A 27,773-nucleotide genomic window follows, 5' to 3' on the forward strand; every position below is an offset into this window, starting at 1 on the left:
CCTCAGAAGGCTGAAACAAGGCCAAATACGCCAGGCAAGAGCCTCTGGTCCACTTCTGCAAGAGTACCAGAGAGCATCCTTGTGTATGTACTCCTGTGTAGTACAGCAGCAGTATTTTCAGACAAGAAAGCCCTCCAGTAGGTGGGACAAGACTGCACAACGTATCATCAGTAACATTACACTGCCAGAAATACAGGACATTTATACCAAACAGCAGACTAAACATTCACAAAGACCTCTCTTATCCCTGCAATTGCCTTCAGGAAAGAACCTGCTTCTACCCCAGTGCCATCAGATACATGAACTCTGACCCTCTCTGAACCGTCATCACTACTTATATGACAATGCCTTGGATTCTCCATCAGTTCATCAATCTGCTGTTATAATTTCCCCAACAGCGATTGTTACTTATTGCTCTGCCTAATGTGACATATTTTACTTCTTTACGCCATCACTGGATAAGGATTACACTCTTGCACTTTGAGATTGAGGAGAATAGTCCATGGCACATTTCATTTACATGTATGTCCTATTTCCTTATTACTGATAAGTTTTATTGCTTATGTAGAAGTCGATGGCTTGAGGCCAAATCCTGCCTACAGGCACCATATTACGTCAATTAAATTTAATAAAATTGTCAGAAATACAATTGTCTGGCATCTTTTGTATGCTTTCTACCACGCATGAGAAATGCTCTTAGTCATTTCAAGCCCATCTGTTTTAGCATTGTCCAGGTCCAATACTTTTTTCACTTGCAAGATAAAAAAGATCAGATTAAGACTTTGAGCAGACAAGTGACAAAGAGAAGTAGAAAATTTATTGCAGTATTTGTTCCACCAAAAGGGTATGAATCCCTTTTCCTCTTATTACTAGGGTGACCTAATACAACAAAATCTACATTTACAAAATATCCTCCTGCAATAGGCCACATATACTGCATGCGTAGTTCGAAATAGAATAAATTATATTCAGAGGACTCTGCCATTGTACAGCATGGACAAATAAAAGTGAACAAAAATAAAAATTCTTATTTTTTTTTTCTATTTTTTTTCTTAATTTTTTTTTCAAATATCTAAAAGCTAAAAGGAAAAACCATCAGGGTGCTAGTAGTATAATAAACTCCAAAAACACTTTAATAAGAACATCAAAAAGACTAATTTCCAACATTCACTTAAGGTTTTATTCTTTTTTTTACAGCTTTTTTGTCTTCAGAGATATAAACATTTTAGTTTTTTGTTGTGTTAAACTATGATACAGTGGGAGTAGAAATGAGCGACTAGAATCTGCTGCACAACAGCGAAGGAGCTCCCACAACAATGTTGACAAAACATTTCCCTCCAGGTCTCTTTTCTGATGGCCTTTTAAGGGATAATTTGGGTGAATTATTCCTTTAATGCCTTCAGGATTCTATCCTCTGAACTTGTACACAAACAAAACATGAGCAGTCCCTCTAATATAAGTCTTATGTTTTGTGTCATTTTTGCAAGAATATCTCATGTAAAAGTATGTAGTGTCAAATATTCTTGCCCTCTTGTGTTTTCTTACAAAAATGAGGAAGGAGAGGGGGAGGGTAGGAATCCAGTGAAGTTTGGCTGTGTTGTTGGAGGTGGCAGGTTGAGGATGAGGAGCAGGAGCAGGGAAGAAGAGGATTTTAAAAGTAGAAATGGAGCGGGGGAACCAAAAAAAAAAAGAAGAAAAAAAAACAAAACAAAAAAAAAACACACGGGAGCCATTAGCTAGCCCCTCCTTCCCGCGCTGCATACAGTGAGCGTAAAGTCTGTACTACTTTGTTGCTCAGTTTGTGGTTGCTGGTCAAGGCAATCTTCTTGTAAATGATGTCCGACTCCTTTATAGTGTCCACCCAAGGCACCAGTTTGCGGCCATCGCGTTTCTTGGCCTCCGCCCAGGGCCCCGAGTAGGAGCCAGCCATCCAGTGGATGCTGTATCCATTGGAGGTCTTCTGGATGACTCGAGCTATTTGCGGCCGGTCCTTGTATTTGGGGCAGCAAAGGGCAATCACATCCATAGCATCCACTGTCTCACTCATACGGCCGGGATCCGAGGAGTCGCCCGCTCGCCTTGACCTTCGAGAGGACTGCAAAGAGGACGGAATAAAAATTTTAAAAAAGGCTGCATTAATACCTCTGCATTTTTAAATTGCATTTTATAAATAGTGTGTGTATCGCTTCATCTCACCCCTGGGGTCCTGTCATCGCCCTCACTGTCATCATCGTCTGTCTCTGGTCCCGCCTGATTGCGCGGACTGGGTCCCGACATTGGGCCTAAGCCTCCCAGTAGGGCGTTTATGGCTTTGTTTCTGATGTTTGCGCTGGCAGATGCTTCTCCCTCCTCATCCTCTTCATCTGGGTCCAGATGTTCCATCAGAACCTTGAACTGTGTGCAGTGAAAAGACAAGAAACTAACTTTGAGAGGAGGATTTACACTGATCGACAGTTAGACACTGACATGTAACAGCCAAATGTGACCAAATGCCAGCTGCCATGAAATTGAACTTCAAGCTTTTCAAAGCAAATCCGTTGCTACTACCACACAGATGTGTAAGGCTTTTTTTTTTTTTTATTGAAAGGCTTTCTTCAGAATTAGATGTACGTCTGCATTAAAATGCGGATGTAAGTAACTGGTCAGGAGACAGGAAACAAACCAAAACCCTCTGAAAGATTGACTAGCAATTATTGATGCACACCAAACACTTGAAGTGAAGTCTGATGAAGCTTTATTACTTACATCTAAGTACTGCTTGACTATCCGCCTTTTTATGTCGTCCGTCAGAGTGGCGTGAGCCATGTTGTTGGAGATGAAGTCGATGGTTTGTCGTGGGTGGAAGTGAATGTTGCTTTTTCTGTTGACTGCCTTATCGTACACCTTTGCTGACTCGGTTGGAGAGTACTTCTGAATTTTACTGTTGGGAGACAAAACCGTTTTTGAGTTACAGAAGTCATGGAATTCCCAACTCTGACACATCTACATGTATTCATTTTGATAAAGGAGGTCGTACCTGTCAGAGAATCCATATTGGTTCTTCAGATGCTGTTTAAGCACCAGCAGAAGCAGGATGCCCTGAACAGCATTAGCAAAATCCAAGAGGCTTGTGGGATTGTCTGGGAGGAGCCTCATTACTTTCTCCGCATCCACCACATCCAAATCCTCCAGATCAGATTCAGACTCTGAGCTCTCTGGGTTTGCAACAGGCTTTCTCGTCTTTTTGGGACGCCGTACCACATCGTCATCGTCTTCATTGTCATCAGTGTTGCCGTTTTCTTCCTCGTCAATCCTGAGAGAATCGCAGTTCATCTTTTCCTCTTCGTCCTCCCCATCTAATGTGTTCTTCCACTCTTTCTTTACCTTCTTCTCCTTACGCCTCGGTTCCTTTAGCAGAAGCTGGACAGCGAGGGAAGAAAATTTAATAAAATTCAAATCAAGACTAATTACTGGTGTGCTTCTCAGGATTTTTTTCAAACCCCTAATCTTGAGGCTGCACAAAACATTTTAGATGACAGCTATTTTCAGAAATGAAACACCATCCTACCTCTTTGAAGGTTTGCAACAAGTTGCTGCCGGAGACAGACAGAGTGATATCTATGTGGTGCATGATGAAGAGAGGCTCCTCCTGGCTTTGGTATGGGAAACAAGCCAGGTTGTCTGCGATAAACAGCAGCATGTTTACTTCTGTCTTCTGCAGAGAGAAAGAAAAGATCGAGAGTCAGTGCCTGCCACAAACTCACTTTGCAGTCCATAAAAGTCATTAAAAATGTTTTTATTAATCGCCCCCTCCCCGGGTAAATTGCTTTGTAGTTGCTCAAAATTGTGGACTAGAGCTCCAACGATTAGCCGATGAATCATGTAGTTGATTTGACAGATAATTGATTGTCAACTATTTTGATAAAAGCTCAAATTCTCCGATTCCAGCTTCTTAAATGTGAATATAGTCCGGTTCCTTTAGTCCTTCATGATAAGAAACTGAAAATCTTCTGGTTGCGGACTGTTGGTCGGGACAAATCAAGAGAGTTTAGGTTGCAGCTTGGGCTTTGGGAAACACGGCTCCATATTTTTCACCATTTTACGAGATTCTAAAGACCAAACAACTAATGAGAAAATAAGGGACAGATTATTCGATCATGCAAATATTCGTTAGCTGAAGCCCTATTGTAGAAGAAATTCTGCAACTTAAGCAGAAATTGTAAAATATTGTATTACATCTCTAGCAAACAACACACTGCCAACAAATGTGTAAAAACATGAGGTCGATTTTCACGTTAATGAGGGAATTGCCACTTTACACTAAGCAGTGCCAACAAAATGAGTGCAAGTGAACTCACAGAACTGTCATCAAAGAGGCTCAGCAGCGAGATGAGAAAAGCTCTCCGGTGCTGCCGGTTCCCCCGGATCATAGTGAAGAGGTGGGAGCAGAGCGCTGAGTGGGTCTCATCCTGTCTGAAGCCTCTTACGATGCTTCTACGAGATGAATCGATGGCCTGCTGCAAACTGTAGGACATCTTCATCCCGGCAACTGCCTTCATCTGTCATCGAATATGTTGAGAAGAGAAGTGTTACAAACAGTCGCTGTCATGGAAACGTGCCAGTAGAGTAAAGACACAAAAATTCCTGTGACTATTTCTCCAGCCCTGCTTCACTTCCATCTACATTGTAAAAACGGGGAAACCAGCTCCAGGCCTTTATCACTGAAAGGACCAGCAATGTACGACTCACATGGATGAATCCTGTGTACTTTTTGTCGATCTCCACCAGCTGCTGGTCAGCTTTGTTCCTCATGCTGGGCTCTGGGTCTGTTCCCATTGCAATGAGGTAGGGAACACACTACAAAGACAGGGCAAAAAAAAAAGAAAAGGTGTTGGGTTCACAAGCACATACTTTTATTTCTGTTTATGAAACAAAGAAGTTTATGGAAGTTACTGGGTAATGGATTTTGGTGATTTGTACTTATTTTCAGGCTTTCAGATGCTAAGACACAACCCTTTTTTTTTTTTAAGAGTGAAAATTACTGCTGTTGAGAATACAGCAAACAGACAAAAAAAAAAAAAAAAAAATTCCTGTTTAATATTACTATCATATTGATATATTACAGGTTCTTACCTGTACAGGATGGATGAGACCCTGGTTGAGTGTGAGTGCTATGACGTTGAGAGCAAAGTGCCGTACGCTGGATTGGCTGTGGAAGAACGCCTCCAACACCTGTTTCAGATAAAGCTGCATGATGGAGCTGCTCATCCCTGAAGAGATGTCGCCCATCTCCTTCAGATCCTCCTGCTTGGACAGTTTCTTCCCTACAAGTACACAAAGTTCAATGCGTTGTTTTTTCTTTCTATTTCAATGGATGCATTTATTGAATTCACACAACACAATGTATTTTTGTCAGATCAACTTAGACCGGCAAACTGTTATCGTAACCAATTCTTTCATAGCTGTGCATTGTTGGTGGTGTCAACAACAAAACCTGTATGCCATCAGAGGATATGACAATTGAGGGATGAATCAAAAAATCGGTTAAAATCACAGCGAGAACCGTAACTTTACTTACATTCTCTGTCTGCCTCCTGCATCCGCGTATCCTCCTCCTGCAGGTATGTCTGGAGGTTTTTGAGGATCTGGATTTTGAGGTTGATGGATGAGGCGCGGTCAGCCAGGATGCTATTGTACAAGGTCTTCACCTCGGGCATAAACATCTGGCTGGGATGCATGATCACAAGGAAACCTGAGGTAGAAGAATACCAAAGATGTGTAAGAACAAGCAAACAATACAGTCTGCATTTATACAGCTCATCTGTTGGGAAAGGAAAATCCCTTGAAAATCAGCTTCTAGCACATCTCTAGCCTCAGCCTAAACACTCAGTGGCTAACAGTTTAGCACACAATAAATATGGTGACCTATACTTTTATCAAATCTTATCATTATTAACATCTTACCTAAGCCTATGATGGCTTTGGTCTTGACCTCCTCGTCCTCATGTTTGGTGAAGTATAGCAACAGCTCAAGAACTTTCTCCTTGATAACAACCTACACACAACACACATAATAGTGTACATTTTATCATTTGTTTAGCAGCAATAATGTTGTTAGAAAAATAGGCTTTCACATCTAAGCAAATCTTGGCTGTGGCGAGAGCTTCGGTGGGAGTAATATTTTTTCTAACCGAGGTTGTTTTTTCTGAGATCAAAAACTACTAATTGGACTTAAAGCTGTAATCAATAGCTCTGTCCAGCTTTAATTTCAAATGTTTAACATGACTAAACTTTAACTGCTGACCTACCTTGTTGGTGCCCTTGAACTCTTCCAGATCAAAATCAAAGTGCCGGGCCAGGGCACCCACAGTGAAGAGCGATCGCAGCAGGAAAGGCTTGTTTGCTACTAACGTTGTGCTGTTCGGATCCTCCTGATGCTGAATCTTCAGCTTGTTAAGTGCACCTGGAAAAAAACAGAAAGGTTTGAAAGGCACATTTAAAGACCTAGATTATTAGTGCGTCACATTTGTTTTTCCTTTTCCGGTTTTTATGCGCTTTCTGTAGCACTTGTAGATGAGATAAACTCTATAACCTCTCATCTAAAGGTAGATGAGAATACAGTGAACTCATGGACGTGTTTGGAAAGTTGAAACTTTATTTGCTTGTCTTTAAATGGAATTAAGGTAAAACTTTACAAATGAACATCGCCAGGTTGTGTTCCTTGCAGTGGCCTCAACACCAAAGTGGCTTTCTGTATGTCTCACCATAAAATCTGTTGAAGCAAGCCCACACAAACTTGTAGTTGCGTGTGACTTTGTTGACAACAGCTCCAAGACAGCTCACACAGTGCTGGACCACCTAGAGAAAGGAAGGAAAACCATCAGGTCTACCTGAACTGATTACACTTTACATGTCAAGGATACAAATGTCTGAAAAGTCACTGCCACGCACCGTCATGCCGTATTTGATGATGAGCTTCATGAGGTCTTCTTCGATGGTAGCAAGGAAAGTTTCACTGGGGTGCTCCATCAGAGGCACCACGAGCTCCAAGATCTTTGCCACATTACAGATAACCATGAAGTCATTGGCAGTCTGCAAGGGAAATAATATAAAAATATATATCGCACTTACTGGAGGAGCTTTGCAGGATCAGGTACCTACAATGATTTGACTGGTTAACTTCACCCATCAGAAAAGTCATTGCAAAAAAATGCTGAAAGAAATGAGTACTGTATTCTCAATGCTTCATCTAAAGAATGGATTAATTAATGGAATAAAAAAAACATAAATTAAAGACAACTTACGTTACACTTTGTGGTCAGGTAGGGCTGCATGGTCATGGCGTGTTTGACCATGAGCTGGGCCCTGATCTTGCTGAACAAGTACAAGGTGGTGATACACGCCACTAGTCGTGTGGAGTTTACCCCTTTGTTGTCTGTAAAAAAAAAAAAAAAACGTTTTAACATTTAAAATAAATAATAATAAATAAATAATAAAAAAAGGGGGAGACGGGCAGAAAAAAAATATTTAACATGCTTGTCACATTCAAAGAAGTTATGTATTTAACTATAAATACAAATTTACATTTGAATTCTATCAAACTTAAAATAGGAGAACAATTGATTTAACTACAGTACACACTGTAGTTAAATCAACTGATGCATTATGACAGTTCAAGTTGGTGTCAAATGATAAAAGTACATACCTGCAAGAGACTCCTCGTATTTAAGGATGTGCTCTACCAGATTGTCAACGAGCTGAACACAGGCCTTTTTGGCCGGCTTGTACGATGCATCCTCTTCTGATTTGAGAAGCTACAGCCAAAGAGACAATGTTCATTTTTAAAGGTTTTAAACAATCATATTTGGCACACCCACTGAAAACAAAGCACAAAATCAAACACTTACATTTTGAAGAAGCTGTTCAAACCAGTCATAGCCAGTGTCTCGGCATGCTGCGACCTGAAGATGGCAGACACTTAGATTAATAACACACTGACCAACATTTACCATTAAACAAAAACAATGCAGGGTGAGGGTTCATGAGCGAGAGAGAGAGTACATTTTTACTGAGGTACATATTTTTGTAATATTAACGCACACATTGAACTGGTAAGTCAGTTCAACTTACCACATCAGTGATGTTGAGAATCTTTCTGGTCATGGTCTCTTTGTCGTGGGCTGCAGTCGGAGTAAACCACAACTTCTGGAATGTCTCATTCACCAATTTCTAGAAAGAACATAAGTTTCATTAGTTTGCATTAATATCCTTTCTATCATATCTAAAAATGGCATGAGAAATTAATGGAATAATAATGATAAAAGAATGGAAGTCATATCAAAACAGATCATGTCTACGAAGAGACAAAGATACAGTTGAGCCATACCTTGATGCCTTCCTCGTCATTGACCCTGCGGATCATCCTCACACACATCTCAGTGATCTTACTGAAGGTCGGTTGCTCCAGACAGATATCTCTGAGAATCTTAATCACCCGTTTTCTTACACTGATACCAGTGTCCTGTGCATGAAAAACAATTCATTTAATGAAGGCAATGCAATGCTGTGAAAGCTTTAAAATAAAACATGGCTCTCATTTGTATTTTCAAAACAAACGTCTGCATGGGGTGCATTAGCATCTGTTTGCCAACAGGTGGCAGTATAAGACTGTAATGAGGGGTGAACTTCTCATGAACCCTCCAGAACATTTCCATGACAACAGGCACAACAATTTCAAGGTATTCACTTCCCAGACACCAAGTTCAAAGGATACGGAGAAAGCTTTTGTGTTTGACTACGATTCGGCATTAACAGTTTATATCACCTCAGCATACATCACAAAGATCTGCGTTAATCCTGGACTCTAAAATGCTGCGAACACTAAATTGGCTCCTTATCTATTACCGGTACTATAATATTAGTATTAGAGCTATGTAAAAGGAAACTTGAAACAGCTAAAATTAACAATTTTAAGCCATTTTTCTTCTAATTATGTCCTTGCAGTGCTTCTTCATGGAAATTAAGTGACCAGAAAAACAGCATTCCCGCCGCAGAGGAAGAAGTGGACAGCAAACTGTACAACAAAATAAAACTGAAAACATATTGTGGGTGCAAGGAGAAGATGTGTTTCTCCAAAGCTGACAATCTCAGAGGTGTACAATAAAAGGAAAACAAAAACAAAAAAAACACTTAAACATACCTGATTAAAAAGTTTGGTATGCATAAGGCTTTTGATAAATTAACACTGGTGATGTGAGATGGCTTGAGCAACAACTATTAACTCCAGTCCACAGCACTATGACGAACATCACAACACATCTTTGAAATGCAAAGATAATTTCAACACAAGAGGTCGTCACTGTATGTGGAGAAACATCAGGGTATGTTCATATCAGTGGACATACAGTATAAATGAACTGGCATGAATGAAACGTGTTGTCTGTTCTGGCTGACCAATGAAATAATAGCTCTAACTGCGGAATCATAAATTACACATTTGGGGTGTCGACGTCATAAAACTATGGCGCCTCATGTTCACACCATTCACACAACTGTGTGGATTGATGAGGGACTTGAAGTTGTGAGGATTGCATCGAACTGACACATCAACACCGATTTCTACCCACAGATCAACATTGTGATTACACAGCAAACACAACATGACTGCAAGTATTGCTTACCAGTATCCTTTCTATGAGCATGTCATAGTACTGCTCAGTGAGTTGGGGTCTGCTGAGCACAAATCTGCCCAGCAGCTCCACAGCTGCCTCTCTCACGCTGGTGGAGTTGTCCATCAAACGACCGTGGACGCCACGCTGCATGTCCGACTACAGAGGTGAAGAAGAGAGCGTCAGTATATGTACACAGGAAAAATGACTAAACAGTAACCTGCATACATAACAGAAGAATAAATTATATTTTACAGGGCAAAAATATAACGAGAACACGAGTTAAGACAGACCCACATCTTGTTAGGTTTATGGCTTATGATCATTCAGACATGACAAACTATCTTTCTTAACAGATAAGACATACCCTTGCCAGTATGCTGGGGTCCACAGCCACAACCTCCGACAGACATTTCATGGCTTTCGTCCTTACAGCGATGGCACTTTCCCCAAGGACTCGCAAGATCTATTTAAAAAAAAAAAAAAAAATACCAGCCATTGATGTAATAAACAAAAACAAACCAATGAGCCCTTTACCAACTGTAATATACTGTGGGAAACATTTATATAGATTATTGTATACAGCTGTTGTGTTACATTAAAGACATATTTTTTGACAATTCAAATCTTACCTGTGTTAAATAAATATCAAAGCTCTGGGCGAACGGCCTCATGGAGGCCAAATAACGCACAATCAGACAGGAGTCTTCATAGTCCACAGTGTCAGAGTTCATTCTGGAAAGAAGGGCCAAGAAGAAGAAAGTTAAAGACTGAAACAGGCACGCAACTGGCAAAGACTGTAAGTGACAGGCAGCTGTGAGAGCAAATAAGACGGCGATACAGGAGAGCACAAAGAAGAAAGATTGGAACAATCAAACAAGTTTGTTCTGTGAGAAATATGTACGACGCTGAGACGTAACACATCCTTACTTCAGTGTGGCGAAATGTGCCGGCGTGGTCTTAATGATGGTGCGTAGGAACTTCTTGCGCTTTTCGGCACGCTGCATAATTTCACCGGTAGTTTCCATCTCCTTGGCATGTTGTGGTCCATCCGATGAGTCCTCATCCTTCGGATTCTGGTTCCGCATGGACTTCTCTGCCTCCGTGGTGGCATCACGAAACCACTGGGCAATGTAAAACTTTCTCGCAAACTAGAAGACAAAGAAGGTTTCAGTATCAGATATAGCTGATTCAAAGAAAACAATCATTTATTCAAACTAAGAAAGTAGTAAAATGCATTAATTTTATGAACACATCACGTTATTATGAGCTAATATTTTAGTTTGTGCCAATTTATTCTAATGAAGCAGGATTTGTTCAGCAATTTGAGCTGAGTACAGCATAAACTACTGGTTAACAATTTTAATGGAATGTTTTCAGTGCTATGTTTGGACATGGCAGGTACCTAAACGAAGGTGCTTCAATATATGGCTAAATATCTCATTTAAAATAATAAACTAAGAGCCCGCGTGACACTGAGAACATGCAAACAGATTTCAGATATCTTAAACTGCAACAGTGTCACCACGGAAACGTTTAGTCTAATGTAAACTCACCACCAGTGAGGCATCTGTCTCAGCATTCTCCTCCAAGTAGTCCAGTAGAGCCTTCTGTAGCTGCTGCGTGTCATCACTGCCTGGGGACTATATGATCAGAGAAAAGGTTACAAAAGATTCACACCAATCCAATGAATAGGTTCGGCAAAACAAAACAAAAAAAAAGACAAAAAAAGTGAGATGCAAATCTTTCAACAACAACAACAACAAAGCGACTACAAAAATGTGAAAAATCAACTTATGCTAAATAGAAAGTGTGGTCATCGGATATGAAGTTGTTCTTCTACCTCTTTTAGGATACGATCAATTGATCTCTGGTCCATCTTGCTTGTGACGGCGTCCTTCCTTAGACGGGCTGCCACTGTGCCCAGGTAGTCTAGAGAAGCTACTCTCAGAGCCATCTCTGTCTGCTTATTACTGAACTGGTGGACCTGATGGGAGAAGAGACAGAGAGAAAGAATATAAGGACACATGTCCACAACTTACCATTGCATCTAAATATTGTATTGTCACAAATCAAAAAGTAAATCGGTTGATGTTTGAATGAATATGTTGCAGCCATCAAACTGTCACTCGGTATTTAACTGGATTCTCAATTCTTAAAGAGACATCTCGGCACAAATTGTTGTATTTACAGTTTAAGGCAAAATCTTTGTCATACTAACCAGCAGTCTACCAAGCAGGCTGAGCAGCAGCTCGGCAGCAGGCCACTCTGGTTTGTTTACTGTTGAGAGCAGGTCCTGGACAAAGTTCTCAAATAATGGCCGGTAATCCTCTTCTCCCTGCTTGCTGCCACACCTGAGGGAGGGGGAAGGGATAGTAAGTAGTAGAGGAGGAAAGGGGGAAATAACAGGGACAAAAAAGTGAAAGAAAGAATTAATGGTAGCAATTATAATCACGACCCCAGGGACAACAAGAAGATTAAGACATAGAAAATTAAACATTGCAAATGAACAAGCCAACACAATAAATCCAAACTTAAAAAAATAGTGACTACTTTATGCAGTCCAGAACAATGTTTGCAAAAGGTTCCTGTATTGTTTGTATTTCATGCAGCAGCAGCATGCGCATGCACAAAGAATGAAACAGTCATTACTTTTTGAGGAAGACTGAGAGGAAGTTTTGCGCTGTTCTCATTGCCGTCTCATAGGAGTTGGTTATCAACACATCTTGATCCACCTAAAAATAAAAAATTTAAAAAAACACAGAGGACTCTTCAGCAATTTTATGTCTAAATGTGTTTTTGTAATAATAGAAAATGTACATTTGTTTGCTTGTGCAGTGATTCTGTGTGTGAGCTTGCAATTGTACCTTGGAGTCGTACTCGTCAAAAACATCCCTGTCGTTGGGGAGGTGGACCACACACTGGATCAGCTGCAGCACCAGAGCAGTCACCATTTGGATGTACATTGGCTCTCCATCCTGGTCTGAGCTGTTCAGCCTGAGTTACAAGAGGTCAGGATACCTGATAAGTTACTCTAATAGATATTATTCAGAAAAATGATGGACATGGGGAGTAGGTTATGGAACACTGTGATATCTTCACCTCCGCTTCAATAATAATTTTGCTCCATTGATGGTCGGACAATGACCGATGACAAGTTGAGGCTTTATCCCTGCTACGCCGAATGGCCATGAATCAATGTGAATAAATGTAAAACAAGTTACCTGAAATTCCTGAGTGAGCGTTTGCTGGTAGGCAGTCTGGCCAAAGATGTAAAGATCTCCTCCAAAATCAGCTGCCTGTGCTTCTCATAACGTGAGAACACCTGGAAACAGAAAACAATAAGTTATATTCACACAAGAGATATGGACTCAAGTCAGAAGAAGAAATTTAGCTGTGAAAAACTGCAATGTATTCAAGACAGGATGGTTGCAAACCAGCTGTAGATACATTTCTGTCCACAAAGACTCACCGCTGTAACTAGTTTAATGGCACACAGCTGCAGCTCACTGACATTCTCCACAAAGAACGGCGTGATTCCCATAGAAGACACCTCAAATAAAAAGATGGATTCGAGTCATCATCTGGTTTGCAATGCAATTGTGCAGGGACTAAAGTCCAACATTGCTTTTAGTTTTTACCTGGAGGATGGTTGTGTCTGTAAGTAGCTGGATCTCTAAGAGCTCAGAGATGTTGCTGACAATGTCACACACTTTGTTGTACAACATGACAATAACACGCTGCTTGTGTGTGGAGCATTTTGCACGTTTTGCCTTGGAGCTCAACAGGCCACCTAGACAAACAAGAGAAGCTCATTAATAAACTGTTTTTTGTTTTTCATCATTACGTTTTTTTTTTAGATACCAACAAACATTTTCTCATAACCAAAAGTGATTTAAAAAAAATAAATAATGATTTATAAAAAATACAAAAAGTAAGACAAGCAAAATTTTGCAAGCACTCTTTAACATCCCCTGATTTTCAAATAGCTTTTCATATATAACAGAATTAACAGCTGTAGAGACGAAGTTAAATAAAAGTTATATAGATTGCAGATGAACAAGCAGATGTAGTAAAGCTCTTTGTCTTCACCTCCATGCGGGTCCACCCTGTAGACGGGATCATACTGTGGGTACAGTGTGTTCTGAAGATGGAACTTGGTGTATTGTAGCACCCGCTCTATGACGTCTTCAATGTAGACAGCCTTCGGCATGTGCATTGAGGTCATGATGTTAAGAGCTGTCAGACAGGCGTCTGCGGACTTTGTTACTCTCTCCATTATCAGGTCTCTCCAAAGCTTCTCCTCATCTTCAACATCATGGTCCTGAGGTTACAAAGGACAAGAATGTGAATACTTTTTACCGCAATGAACCAACATCTGAAGGATACCTTTTTATGCATTATCAGAATTGTTTTCATGGATACTTTGTTGATTTCTGCAGTGTATCGTCAAAATCTCTCACATTATTAAATACCATTACAAAGAATATCAAAACCAGAATGAGGGAGGAAGGGACCTCACATGGTTCATCATGGTGGAGAGCTTGGACCCATCCAGGATATTCTTTTCCAGAATGTTCAAGAGCTTCACTAACTTGTCTGATGGGATCTGCAGGAACAGAAAAGAGTTATTTAGACCTCCATCTGAAGTATCACAGTCCAAATAAATAATAAAAAAAAACACTATACAGTACCCTGCTGCAGATACCCATGGCCTTTATCTTGGCGGACTCGCTGCCGAGCTCATTCAACTGGTGTTTACCAAGAAGAAATTCCTGAGGTATCTCATCATCATCTGCTGGAAAATACAAAACCAAACATGAGACATAAAATAGGGTTTCAAAACTGACATACCCACTGTGGCAGTTTAAAAACCAGTCAGCACAGGTACTTACCCATGGCAGAGAAATCTACATCCTCCAGATTTTCCAGTATGTTGTCAATGCTTGCTAAGAATCTCTTGAATGTGGACGAGTCCATCAGCTCCTCTTGGGTCAGCTTGGGTTCATATGCTTTCCGTTTCTTCTGCTTCTCCTTCATCTTCATTTTTCTGGCCACTAATGAGAAAAAGAAATGTGGTTGTTTGGTGTTTGTTTTCTTTTCTGTGATAACAAAGTTCCTTATTTACAGAAACAAGCACATTTTTACAGGTTTCAATGTCACATTAACCTGTTAGTCACAAGCAAAATATGGATGCATTTCCTTGACTGCATTAGTCTGTGATGTTATATATTCATATTTCTGTGTGTAGACATAAAAACACTACTCTTCATTCTAATGCGGCAGTTTGAAAACCCAACAAAGAAACAATATCCTGTTCTATCACTGTCACATTTCAAAAGAAAGACAAGCATAATTTGAAATGCTTGAATACAGACATTCAATCATGCTGGGTGGCGGCGAATCTTCGTCAGAAGAGTCTCGGTAGCGGCTCCCTGAACCTCGCCGGCCGTCTCGGTGTCCGCTTTTGCGGTGATCCCCTGAACCCCGTCGCTCCCCTGAACCCCGTCGCTCCCTTTCTTCAAAATCCCAGGCTCGGTCTTTGTCTCGTCGCTGCCGCTTCCTCGCAGCTGTCGAGATTTAACAAAGAAATGAGCTCCTAAAATCTAAAACAAGCTACAACAGCGAATTGATGAACAAAAATTACATTTTTACTATAGAAATCTTTCTGTATGGAAATGTTTACAAACAGTAATCTCAACAAGCTCACATCCATTACATTTCATAATATTTATCAATTGAAATGACCAAACTTACACAAAACAAGTAGGGAGAATTAAATGAGTTGACTTACACTCTCCATTTGCATCGAAGTCTTCATCAGAGCTGACCTCAGCGTATTTGGGCTTCTCATTTACAGTGCTTCGTTTCCTCTTGTTCATCTTTACCCTTTCACACAGGGGCATGGTCGACTCAATCTCTGCCAGCAGCTCTGGGGGCAGCTCTTTCAGAACAGCTGGGTCCATACCACCTGAAAATTTGACAATAAGATTTTCACGTTATTAACAAAAAGATGACTCCTTCATTTTCTTATAGGTGCATAGAAAAACAGTACGGACAAAGAGGGAAAAAAATGCTGTCACAAAAAATAATGAATTGAGAAAAACTGTCTGCAGTTATTACTCTTTTCGTTCTTACTTTTGCCCGACTTTACTGAGGAAATCCTGTTCTTTCCAGACTTGCTGTGCCGAATGATCCTCTGGATCTGATCAACTGACAGCTTTTTTAGAACCACAACAGGCTTGGGCCGCTTCTCAAAGTCCTGCACCAAACCCAGCCTCTCCAGTTTAACCTTAGGCTGGCCCCACATTTGACCTTCAGTTGACCCAGTGCTGCTGTCCTTATCACGATTGATCTGGGAAAAAGAGAGCAAAGAGTTAGAAAAAAGCAAACATCCATAAAATTCACTTTTTCGTACAATTTTCAACAGAAAATATGAGATTTATTTACAGAATAGAAAATCAAGTTAGATAGTAAAATGTAAACAATGATTCAAACTGACAAAATTAGTGATTTTGATGTTAGTTTCTGGAGTCCTGAAAGCAAAGACGTAAAGATATATTCCACTGTTTTTCCCAACAAATGTCCTCGTCTTTAATTGTAGGACTAGCAGTCGACACTTTGTCAACACTGCAGTGCCAACAAGTTTTAAAAGGGCAAAAATGGGGATGGCAACCGTGGATGTTTCCACTATATTGAAAGTTTGTGGCGAGGTTGTGCACAAATAAACAAGCGTACAATATATACAGAGCACACATTGGTCCAATCACTACCTGCTAAAAACCATATAGACTGATCAGCACATAGACAAAGTGTGCTGTTCACTGCAGTAGGTTTGTTGTGCTAAAGGTGACTGACTGAGAGGTAGCCCTAACAGATGTGAAAGTTTTTCACAAGGAGAATGTAACTAAAAAAAAAAAAAGAAGAAGTGATTTACAACATACAATGATTTCTAACTGGCTGAAAGAAATTAATCAGCAAAAAGTGTTTGACTAACTAGCTGGCAAAGGTATTTTTACTTCCTACATAGAAAGTATTAACTCTCTTTACTGAAAAGTCCATACATCAGGCATTAAACACTTATCAATTCTTCCTAATTTGGTATGTTTTAAAAATCGTATCCACATATTTCTCGGAATACAATTCAGTCAGTTGCAGCATAGGGCAGTCATTATTTCTTAAGTCAATGCCAAATATATATATGTAGCCTTACACAACTCAACAAGTTTAATCATTGCTTAGCAGTAATGAGTAGAAGTTAAGTAAGTACGTTCAGGTACGGTGTGTGGATGATTAACTGCCAATTCTGACTGCAAGCTCAAACAGGGTCATTTTGTTTGCCTGGGTGCTAATTATGGAGACCATATAGTTATACTTTGTGTGAGCTGCCCACTTCCAGACGGACCTCTCTGGCTTTTGTATGCAATCTAAAGCTGTGCTTGACATTTTGTATGCAAATAAACAAAAGCTACAATGTTAATATATGAAATCAGCCCGCTTTACTGTGGTGAGGGCACCTCACTGTTCAGCCATGGGTTATGGCTGCGGTTAGCATCTCTGAACACTATGCATCGGCGTTGACAACCGATATGGAAGCTTGACTGTTCAGACTTCAGGGCTCCTTACAGCGAGTGCTTTCAGTAAACATTTACCCGCATTCAATATCCGGACAAAACGCAGTGGAATATTTCTTTAAGGTACTTGCTTTTGCGTACACACAAACTAAATAAAACAAAACAATTTCTTCTACTTTCAAGAGATGGTAAGGTGTGAGTTAATGTGTTAATAGAATCTTAAAACCAATCCCAGCAATAAAAGAAAGGCTTACAAATGGGAAAACAAAAACAAAAATCAAGAGTGAGAAGTGGTGTGATTTGGTTTTGTGAGATTGCAGGCAGTGACAGTTGAATGATTGGTAGACGGCTAGATATTTGGTTTGGGTCGGTCCAGATCACCTTAGGGATCTGGAAGTTCTTCAGTGCGCCACTATGCCCTCCGAGGAGATGAGCAGGGAAAGAATCTGGAAGTTTAGCACCAGAAGCAGACGAGGCTGGTTTGGAACCATCTTGCCTATTGCTGCTGCGACCAGGCTCTCCAATAGAAGAAGCCCGGTAGCCAGACCTATCTCGATCACTTCGGCAGCGAGAGTCAGGGGACCGTCTGTCTCGACCACCGGTCTCGCTCCGATGCCTTCTATCCCTGTCAGATTCGCGGTCCCTGTCTCGTCCATGTTCCCCTCGGTTTGATGACTTTGGCATCTCTCCCCGTCTGTCTGAGGGCTTCTCATCGTGTCGGTGCTTTGATGACTCCCGACCTTCCCTCCTGCTGTCATGTTTATCGACCCTGTTCTTGATGACTTCCGGTCGTCCATCTGGTTTCAACCGCAAAGCCGTGTCAGAACCCTCCACAGTAGCCGGCCCGCTAGCTGGTTCCTCAGGCCAGCGTTGGGCCTCAAGGGCCGGAATAGGGGCAGCCAGACAGGGGTCGAGCTGGCCGTCAGCTCGGCCTGCCTGCTGGAGGTCGATGCTCACCATGAGGGGAGGGCGACTGGCACCATTCCCAGCTGCAGTGGCCTCTTGCGGCGTCAGTTTGCCAGCATTGCCCCCTCCTGTTGATCCACTGCCTGGGGCACCCGTGGGGCCACCTGGTCCCCCTGCTCCTGGCTCCAGGGGAAAAGAGTCCTGTTTCCTCTTCTTCAGTGGCTTGTCTGTAAAAGAGAGAGACATGAAGGTCAAATTAAACGGTGGAAATAAGTTATAATTACAAAACACACACAGTTTTGAACTATATAGTAATACATAGACATGACAATTATCTTTTATCTATATTGAGCTATCTACACACCTTTATCTTGCACCTCCTTGGAACACTTCTCACTAGCCGCCTCGCGTTCTATCCTTTCAATTTCAGCGAGGGCATCAAGCTCTGCCTCGTCGTAAGGAGAACCTGGAGGTTGAAGACCAGCGGCACCACCTGCCTGGTGCTGTTGCAGCCGGGCTCCGAGATTTTGCTGGAGAACAGGAACCTGCTGAAAGCCCAGTTCTGCCTCAATATTGTCCGAGTTCTGATCCATGCCCGGCATAACATCACCTGAGATATTAACAAACACAAAAAAAGTTATCGAGGCGTATTTAAAAAGGGATGATGCTTCTCTGCTATTGACCAACAAGATTTATTTTTTGTTCTAAAAAAAGATGTAAAGATGCAGCATACCTCTTTTCACTGCTGCTAATTGATTAAATAGCTGTGAAACTGATTGGGTAACAAAATACTGTGGTTCCAGCTAAGATTGAGCCGATCCAAAATCTTACCTGGGGTATCAGATTCATTTGACTTGACCCTGGACAGCTTGAGGGTGAGTTTTGTCGAGTCCTTGTTTGGAGAGCTAACAATGTCGTACATATCTTTCTCCTCTTTCACTGCTGGAGTTTTCTTCCTTTGCTGGAGCTGCTGTTTCTGGTCCAGTCCTCCTTCCCTCGGTGAAGGTGCGTAGGGAGGTGGTGACTGGAGGATCAGCGGGGGACGAGAACCCGCTGTGAAGAAGCAACACCAAGCAGAGAAGACAAAAGTTATGAGAAAGTAAGTCATCCTCCAAAAGGCATGTAAAACAAAAGCGCACAAAACCTGACACGGCACTGACATTGCTCTTGACAGATAATGGCCTCAAACTGTTCAGCTGCTGTAAAATTGTAAATAGGAGTATTTTCAAGCATGAAGCAGTTTCTCCCCGAGTGAAGAAAAGGTAGGCGGGGTGTATTCACTGCGGTGCCTCCTTTCCTCGTCTAGTGTCCTTACGTTTGGGCGTTCCTTCACTCCCTGCTGGCGAGCAGCCTGACTGTGGAGACCTCAAAGGGAAAGAGGGATTCCTCATGGTGGAGTCACCCTCCTGGACAAAACATAAACAACACAAAAGTAAGCTAGCATGTATGAGCTTTACACTGGACCTGCAACCTGGCTCTCCGTTATATTTGCACGACTACTGGGGTTTTTTTTTTTTTTTTTTTTTTAATTCAGAAACCCTTGCACATGATTGCTTAACACTACATAAACAACCCAAAGAAAGTATTACTTGACATTACTTTTCTTCTCTTTAGTGTTAAAATAATTTGCCTCAATTCGTCCCTTATCTCTTGTGCAGTCTGTTGTATAAAAGATTTGGGGATATTTTGGAGAAAAAGAGTATTTTTGGCTCACATTACAAATCTTCCAAACCTTTTTGTGACTTTTTTGCTGTATTACACATTGTTTGCCAAGGTTAAGTAACAAAAGTATAATGTTTTCATAACAGACTCAGTCAGTCAGTCGTACCTCATTGCCCAGTCGGTGTACAATGTTCAGGTAGTCCTCAGTACCATGTCTGTCTGAGTGGTGGTTGGCAGCATTGGCCATCTGCCCCGGTACTTTGCCCTCATGGATATTTCGTATCCCACCAGGAACCATGGGACTCGCCACAGACACTACAAGAACAAAGAGGTTATTTCATTATTTCAAATTATCCATCAGTAAGGTCATTCTAATATTGTTGTTCATGACAGAAAGAAATATGCTCTCTTTTAAATTGGAGATAAAATTGCTGATGAAATAAATACACATTTATATGACAAATACTTCATTCATTCATTCCATGATGCTCCGGAGGGGTTTCATGAGACCCAGCAAAAAAGGAAGTGAAGCATTTTAATTTTAACTACTATAAAAAAAAAAAAAATGTAATTACACTTCTACAAATCACTTCTCCTGTTATTGGTCATATGCTTCACCAGTGCACTAAAAGTGTGTGATTTAATACACCAGAGCAGGCTTTCACAATGCAAAGGATACAAATTTCAACCAATTGCATTTAGTTGCATGAGCCACAATTGTCACAATAATGTTGTATTCTTTTCATGTTCAGCAGGTAAATTTTTTATATCTTATCCCTGCCCCCTTTTTCCCTTAAAAACCTACAACATTGAATCACTTAAAGTAAAAAGATTAAAGAGAACACGGTAAGCATAACAGTACAATTTTAACAGTGAAATCCACTGAAATAAAATTGTTGAAAAATGATTTATAAAGAACACAAACTCAATATCAAATGTATTTGCCATAGATGAAGATGATGGCAGTCACAGTATCGACTGAAGATGTCAGCATGGGCTAAAATCATAAAATATATGGTGGCCTTTTAAATTAAATTATTCAGTTTGTTATTCCAAACATTTTATTACTGTTCTTTTAGGTTGTGTTATTTCTTAAAACATATGGGAAATTCCTGGTTAAACATTTTAACCAAATAAGACAAAAATGATGTTGGATTTTACTGTGAAGCAACTGAAGGAAGTGTGAAGTGCACGTTATCAGCTGGCTCAACAAGGAACACAATTTTGTCCACAAAATCACAGCCAGCAATTATATGCGACAGAGAAGACAAAGTCAACTATTTAGTTTGGTAAAATGGCCTGACATGACAGATTTTCATGCAATTTCAATACCAATTCTGTATAGCTGACCAGCTCCAATAGAGGTGTTGTCATGTAAGAAACCATGAAAACATATGGAAGGACAGACTTCAACAGACGGGGATCTTCACATTAAACATACTATATGGGGATCTTTGGCAGTATTTATGCACAATGACAATACAACGACAAACCTCAAAATGCTAATGTTTACTTTATTCTAATTGTCTAATGATAGGCTGAGTCTGAAAGCCAAGTCTTTGACTCTGACTCATACAGATCACCTGGTACATTAGCCAGGAGCAAACACAAACATGGACACACTGATCCATATTTCAAGCCTTCTGTCTGTTCGTGCATGCACATGAACATGCAGCTCACACTCACCTTGTTGTATCTGTTGGTGTTGGTTATAGCTGGGTGGTTGTTGGTGGGGATACTGCTGTATGTAACCAGTGGCGGGGCTCTGAGGAGTGTAGGGGCTGGGTACTGGACTGTTCTGTTGGCCCATGTACCGGCTACTGGAACCAGTCTGAGGCGGCACAAACCGGCTGGACAAAGTGCAGGAGGGGAAAGAAGGAGAAGGTGAACAAGCGCTTAGAAGGAAATTGCATTCACAATAATAATTTAAAATAATGTCACTTATAAAGATAATATATTTGGATTGGGTTTCCATTTAAAGTTATGATACAGTAGAGTCAGATCGGTCTGGCAACAAAACCCACCTCGGTGGATTGGGAGAAATTGCCGCTGGCTGGAAGTTTGCAGGCTGGGCAGGGCTATGCATGGAATTTTGGGTGATCTTGAATGGTGGTACCATTGACTGCTGCATAACGTCTGTTTAGAAATAAAAAATATATATATAAATATATATATTTGTTTCTTGTTTTAAAAATATGGTTGTTTTCGTACGGATGAATCATATCAATAATGTGCAACAGGTATTGGTGCCCTTACTTTTCTCCCTGAAGATGCCAGGGTTCCTGGCCAGCATGGTCTGCAGCAACAGTGGTGCATCTCCCTCTGGCTCATCGCTACCCAGGTTGTCCTTCAGCTCTCTGGAAACACACACAAAAAATAGGCACAGTTCAAGTTTTTAAACAGAAAATATGGTTGTTTTAGTCCTTTTTGCACAATGTTGCAAATCAATCAACAGAATGGCTCGATTGTCAAATTTATTTGCAGGATTTTTGCATCGGCTGAATGAGTAATATTCAGTTGTCAAGTATATATTCCGCTGGATTTAGGTCAATAGACATTCACCGAGCACTTTATTAGGAAAACAAATGCAGTCAAATACAGCTCTGTCATAAACTCTATTGTCAAAATGCTCATGCATTTTCACTGTTAAGTGTGCAAAAATATTGGGGACCCTTTACAATAAAATACAGTCCAGTACACCATCACCACAGCCCAAAATAATAAAAAGTTAAAGTATCACCTTTCAATCAACGTCAAGAAAAATTCTAAAAATATATAAGCTTTGCAAGAGTTAATAGCAGATCTGTTACATCTATATTGCACTAGAACAGGTGTTCTTAATGAAATGCTGTCACAGCATATAAAATGATATTTAACATGATATAAATTTAAGCGTAATTGCACATCAATAATGCAAATATAACGAATTGGGTCTGATTTAATTGAACTCGCAAACAAAAATGACACCTTTAAAGTTAAAAAAAAACATGAAGGCAATTATAAACTATAATTTCATACAGCTCTTGACTTTTGATATTGTCATGTCTGCACCTTGCAAATTTGCCCGCAGGGGACACGTTAACATTTATTCCGGTATCAGTGTTAAGTCTTTCATGTCTCTATCTCATTAAAGATTAATCTTTTCGTATTTTAATTAGTACGAGAACTAAGCAATGTCACTACATCTCCACAAGTCAAGAGTGGCACCGCTTCTTTAATTTTACTATTCAGTTTTAAAGCCAAGGCACGTTGAACCCCGAGCTCTCAGACCGTTCCATGAAAACGTGTTGCCTCCAATTATCATGTCTGTCCTCTTTCTCTACTCAAGACACAATTTTGCCACACGGTCATGTTTGCTTATAACACTCACATGTGCTCTGTGGAGACCTGGTTGAGGCCATGGGCTAGCTGGGAGGCCAGATTCTCATCCCGGCAGCCCAGTAGACAGGTAACTTCCTCCGCAATCCTCCCATTGTATAGGAGGCTCTTAGTGGTGGTGGCAGGTAGAGGGGAGGGGAGGGGCAGCTGGTTCAACACTGGGATGACAAGAGAGAGTTTTAGAAAAGAACACATTTTGGGTGGTAAAGGAAGAGTGACAAAGACACACGCGCAGATTGAGAAACAAGCGAGCAATCCAGGAAACACAGTAGCAGAAAAGTAATGAGACAATGGTAGACAAGGCAAGAAAGAGTGTCTGTAATCACGATTGCAAATTTACATCTGTTCAGACAGAATATTTCAGCCTGCCATTTTACACCGGAAGAGGAGTCAGTACAAAAACTGTTACAGTGTTTGGAACACAACCGTGAAACTCACAGTCTGTGAGGCTAGCGATCCCAGCGAGAGTGGTGATGGGAACATGAGGCATATCCCCATTCATGCTGAAGGTGAGGGTGGGGGAGTGTGTTGATACACAGGTAGATCAGGGGGTCGATGGACGACACCCGTCCTCACATCTCCTGGCACCTAGGAGAGAGGGATGTTAGTGAGAGAGAGAGAGACAAAAACGGCATGAGTGACGGACATGAGAAGGACGAGGAAAAAAAGAGAGCGAGCTCCGACTTAGAAAATGAGAAGAGGGAAATAAAAGAGTGGCTACAAAGAAATGAGCAAAAGTGACTGTGATAAAACATTCAACATTGTTTAGCCATACCAAAAACACAGATTCACATGCTGAGTAAATGGACAAAAAAAAAAAAATTGCTGTATATACTATTTCTGCCTTTATGCTGATGGTGCATTTCATGAAGCAGAATTGGTGTCTGCTGCATCATCTGCACAACACAAATAAACGTCTTACTGGAGCTTGTCAATCAAGATAAAATGCCATGTTCTTCACTGCATATCTGAACAGGATCTCACTGTTTTCCAATTGCATGTCGAGTATATTACTAGTTACACTGTAATGACCAATAAGACAGGAAACCTCAGACATCTCCCGCATGCAGACCTGTCGTGCTGCTAGCATGAGTGCAGGTTAAATGTCTCACTCAAATGTTTAACAGATACAAATGCACAGATAACTGAATCCATGTCTTCAGGTTAGAGAACAAGGTCACTAACTATTCGATGATTCTGCTGTGTACCACCATGGTTCTATCCAGGTCTATACGATAAACAGTAGCAATGTGCCAATGTGTGTTTGTCATTTTAATTACAGTTTCTAAAGTCGTAGTTCAGTCTTAATATGCAAGCTGAAGGTTATTAAAAGTGAATTACATGTCATATTACTCAGATCCGTTTCAGATACACAAGGTAGACGCAGCTTGATGTTTATCATAAAATATTGTAAAGTAATGCATTCTCCGCCATTTAAATATAATACAAAACAAGTGTAAACAAAACACTGTTTACACTGTTGTTTAGCAAAAACAAAACATCGTTTGGCTTCTTAAGTTACACAGAAAAAGAGGATCATATTGAAGTGGAATTACAGCTTCCAGTTTAGACAGTAGAGAGTCCTATACTGACCCTTTGATAATGTAGCCCAGTGAGTAATGCTGACTGCTTTAGTAATTGAGTAGATAATATAAAGGTCAATATGTATTATATATATACACATGTATAGTCATCCATTGTTAATCTATGCATATTACCCTTTATTTGATTCAAATTATAGGGTTTTAAGGGTCACAGTTTACAGATATGTACAAATTTGGGCCAGACACGGAACTTGTCTTGAATCCCTTCGACTGTTAGATACCCTTTACCACTCAAGTAAGACTATTCAGGAAGTCAAAGAGAAGCAGAGGAAAAAGCCAGCTGCACTTTTCAAAATATCTAAACGCAGCCCACACTTAACGGACCCTCATTTGTCCACATTATTCTGCATGTAACGACATTTTGAGAAATGACTTAAGCATCAAAATTAGACACAATCACATGCGCCACATTCAAAACCCGTAAACAATCAATACTGCCAATAATGGCAAACCAGTGAAATGACAGATGACTCGAGCCATTAAAATAATACCTTTTTGAAGAATTCTGTGCAGTCTCTGGTGGACTCACTGACATTTCAGATAAAAACAGTCCTACCCCTTCAATCTGTTGAAAGAGAACATGGCTCTGCATGAGACTCTGTGACATGAAACTGCATTGCATTCTTCTACATGACAATTACATAAAGCGTACTGCCGGCAGGTGTTGTGCTTAGATGCTCACCTAAAACAGTAAAAAAAAAATAATAATGTCAAACATAACAAAACAACATAAAGTGTCAAACATGCACGTCTTAATATCCGCAACGACCACATGTTTACTTCTACACAATCCTGAAACGTAGAATGCAAAAAAAAAAAAAAAAAAAAAGTGCACAGCCCTGTTGCTTTTTTTTTTTTTTTTTGGATGACAACTTTTTCATACAACACGTAAATCTGTAAACACGCAGCTGCAACCCAACCACACGTGGGTACAAACGATCACCGGGGATCACCTGCTTTGCTTACTTACTTACTACGAGAAACTTTTTTTGGTTTTTTTGTTGTTGTTGGAGACAGTCAACAGATGGGTGTTGTAAACATCGTATGAGCAAAGCGGTAACGTTAGCATGCTCTGTCTATGTGGTTTCGCTGTGTACGCAAGTGGGGGGCGGAGGAGGGGGGTGGAGGGGGGCTTGGCTGACAGCTGTGAGACTGACAGGCAGGAGGCAGCACAAAGGAACAGATGCACTGTGATGGTGGCAGCGGTAGCAGGGTGGGTGGGTGGGTGGGTGGGGGTGATGGGGTGGGTGGGCTGCATCCTCCAGAAGCCGACAGCCACCAAACAGCATTAAAGTGGCCCAAGTCCGGAGAACAACCACCAAAAAAAAAAAGAGAAAAAGCACGCACAGTCCCCGACTAACAAGCACGACCGAGTCTATCAAACTCAAAGCAGTAAAGTAACTACAGCTGTAGTTTGAGGCAAAAACATTTCAGAACAGGATCGCGACTAAAAACCAACACGAGCTCTGGTGCCAAATGTGTTGCAGTAAGCAACAACAACAACAACAACAGCACACACACACACACACACACACAGCGTGAGATGTCAAATAACACATGACAACGACAGACCAGCAGCTAGCTGCCCGTGCAGATGGCGTTAGCATCCATTTCCATGTTTATCTTTAGCTGAGCTGCAGCTCGCTGCTCGTGCGAACAAAACAACAAAAAAAAACCACCAAAACGTTTTCACGCTGCCGAGAAGTTCCCTGAAACGAGCAGCGATTAAAAAAACAAAACAAAAAAAACACCCGCTAACAACAATCAGTCGTGTTTTTGTGTTTTTTTTGTGTGTGTTTTTTTTTTTAAACAGCGAAGCTAGTTGTGCTAACGAGCTACACACTGTTGTTAGTTCAGATAAAAAAAATTAAAAAAAAAGATTCAAATAAAAGGAGGAAGCTGGTCGAGGTTCAGGGACGTCAGAGCTTTGAGTAGCTCGGAGGGTGGAGGAGGAGGAGGTGGAGGGTGGAGGGGAAGGTGGTGGTGGTGGTGGTGGTGTTTGTGTGTAGATGTGAAGGCAATGGTTTCTAATTCCGTGGCATCGGCCCAATCCTCGGGCTCGACGAATGACATCCAGTTGAGGCCGTGAGCCTCGACAGGGCAAAAAAACACACACTACACACACACACACTACACACACACTACACTACACACACACACACACACACACACACACACACACCTAGCTAGCCCTGGCTGGCTAGTCCGCTAGCTTCCGTTACCTCCCGGTCAAACCGATGAAACGACGCCGTGTAGGTGCTTCTCGCGAGCGGAACATTTATTCACGTTGTCGCTAATAAGTGCAATTTAAAAAAAAAATAATAATAAAAAAAAAAAAATTAAAAAAAAAGTTGGCTTTTCAAAAAAGACGTGTATGCAAGTATTTTTTTTTTTTTTTTTTTTTTACCTTCGGATGTTGCGTTCAAAGGGAGGGGAACGCTTTTCTCTGGGTCCGTGTCCGTGTCTCTAGCTCCCCCTTTCTTCTCCCTCGCAGCTCCTCCAGAAGGAACCTCTCTCTCGGCTTTGGCTTTTGCCAGCTAGCCGATGAGCTAGCCCGCTCAAGCTACCAACAATAATCCGGGTCGGTCCGAGTCGCTCTTCTTCCGTCGCTCGAGGCTGAATGTTTCGGCGCACGTTCGCGGGGAAACATTCGCTCTTCGGAGTTTCAGTCGGTCCGCGCCGACGTGAACGGCGAGTGCAGCCAATTTCGACAGTAAATGAGAAATATGACGATTGTTGCGATCATCGAGAGGCTCTCCTCTCGTAGAACAAAATGCCGACCGGAAGTGCTGCCGTCTGACTTGACCGAAGATCTCGGGAGTGACTCCCTCCATCGGCGCCAAACAAAATGCCATGCGACGTTTCGCGCTCGAGCCGCCAGGGAGCGCTGTGCGACAACTTTACCTATTTTTTTTTTTATTTTGGTTCCGTACGCCGTAAAGTTAAATTCGGGCTTTAACAGGACACGTTACATTCAGTATTTAAGTACAAATACTCATACT

The 27,773-nt window shown here is 41.1% G+C and overlaps 1 protein-coding gene across 4 annotated transcripts; it reads right to left on the reverse strand.

The window, feature by feature from the left end:
• Positions 1-800: 800 nt before the first annotated feature.
• nipbla (NIPBL cohesin loading factor a) lies at positions 801-27,545 on the reverse strand. 4 transcript variants are annotated; one of them, XM_069699434.1, is made up of 49 exons: positions 27,179-27,545; positions 25,263-25,336; positions 23,606-23,755; positions 23,160-23,325; positions 22,046-22,146; positions 21,814-21,925; positions 21,476-21,639; positions 19,956-20,104; positions 19,443-19,533; positions 18,959-19,180; positions 18,492-18,737; positions 18,179-18,354; positions 15,786-16,002; positions 15,442-15,618; positions 15,026-15,217; positions 14,543-14,704; positions 14,342-14,445; positions 14,170-14,256; positions 13,740-13,971; positions 13,289-13,440; positions 13,120-13,200; positions 12,872-12,972; positions 12,515-12,644; positions 12,300-12,382; positions 11,869-12,001; positions 11,491-11,634; positions 11,204-11,290; positions 10,578-10,798; positions 10,280-10,382; positions 10,015-10,113; positions 9,660-9,806; positions 8,366-8,500; positions 8,110-8,208; positions 7,887-7,940; positions 7,685-7,793; positions 7,284-7,414; positions 6,931-7,071; positions 6,744-6,837; positions 6,288-6,442; positions 5,944-6,034; positions 5,558-5,731; positions 5,113-5,303; positions 4,729-4,836; positions 4,338-4,538; positions 3,548-3,694; positions 3,017-3,399; positions 2,746-2,920; positions 2,197-2,394; positions 801-2,095 (listed from the first exon to the last, which is right to left on the reverse strand). In XM_069699434.1, exons 3-49 carry the CDS (start codon positions 23,667-23,669, stop codon positions 1,733-1,735), a joined length of 7,092 nt encoding a protein of 2,363 aa, XP_069555535.1. In that variant the 5' UTR covers positions 23,670-23,755; positions 25,263-25,336; positions 27,179-27,545; the 3' UTR covers positions 801-1,732. The 4 variants fall into 4 exon arrangements, with proteins under 4 accessions (XP_069555535.1, XP_069555534.1, XP_069555532.1 ...); XM_069699433.1 differs by having other exon boundaries at positions 14,342-14,442; positions 17,603-18,354; XM_069699431.1 differs by having other exon boundaries at positions 17,603-18,354.
• Positions 27,546-27,773: the final 228 nt, after the last annotated feature.

The sequence above is a fragment of the Brachyistius frenatus genome, unplaced genomic scaffold (assembly GCF_029030835.1).
Source record: "Brachyistius frenatus isolate BFR_SWC_R1_liver_20210118 unplaced genomic scaffold, ASM2903083v1 Contig_30, whole genome shotgun sequence".
Lineage (NCBI taxonomy): Eukaryota > Metazoa > Chordata > Actinopteri > Embiotocidae > Brachyistius > Brachyistius frenatus.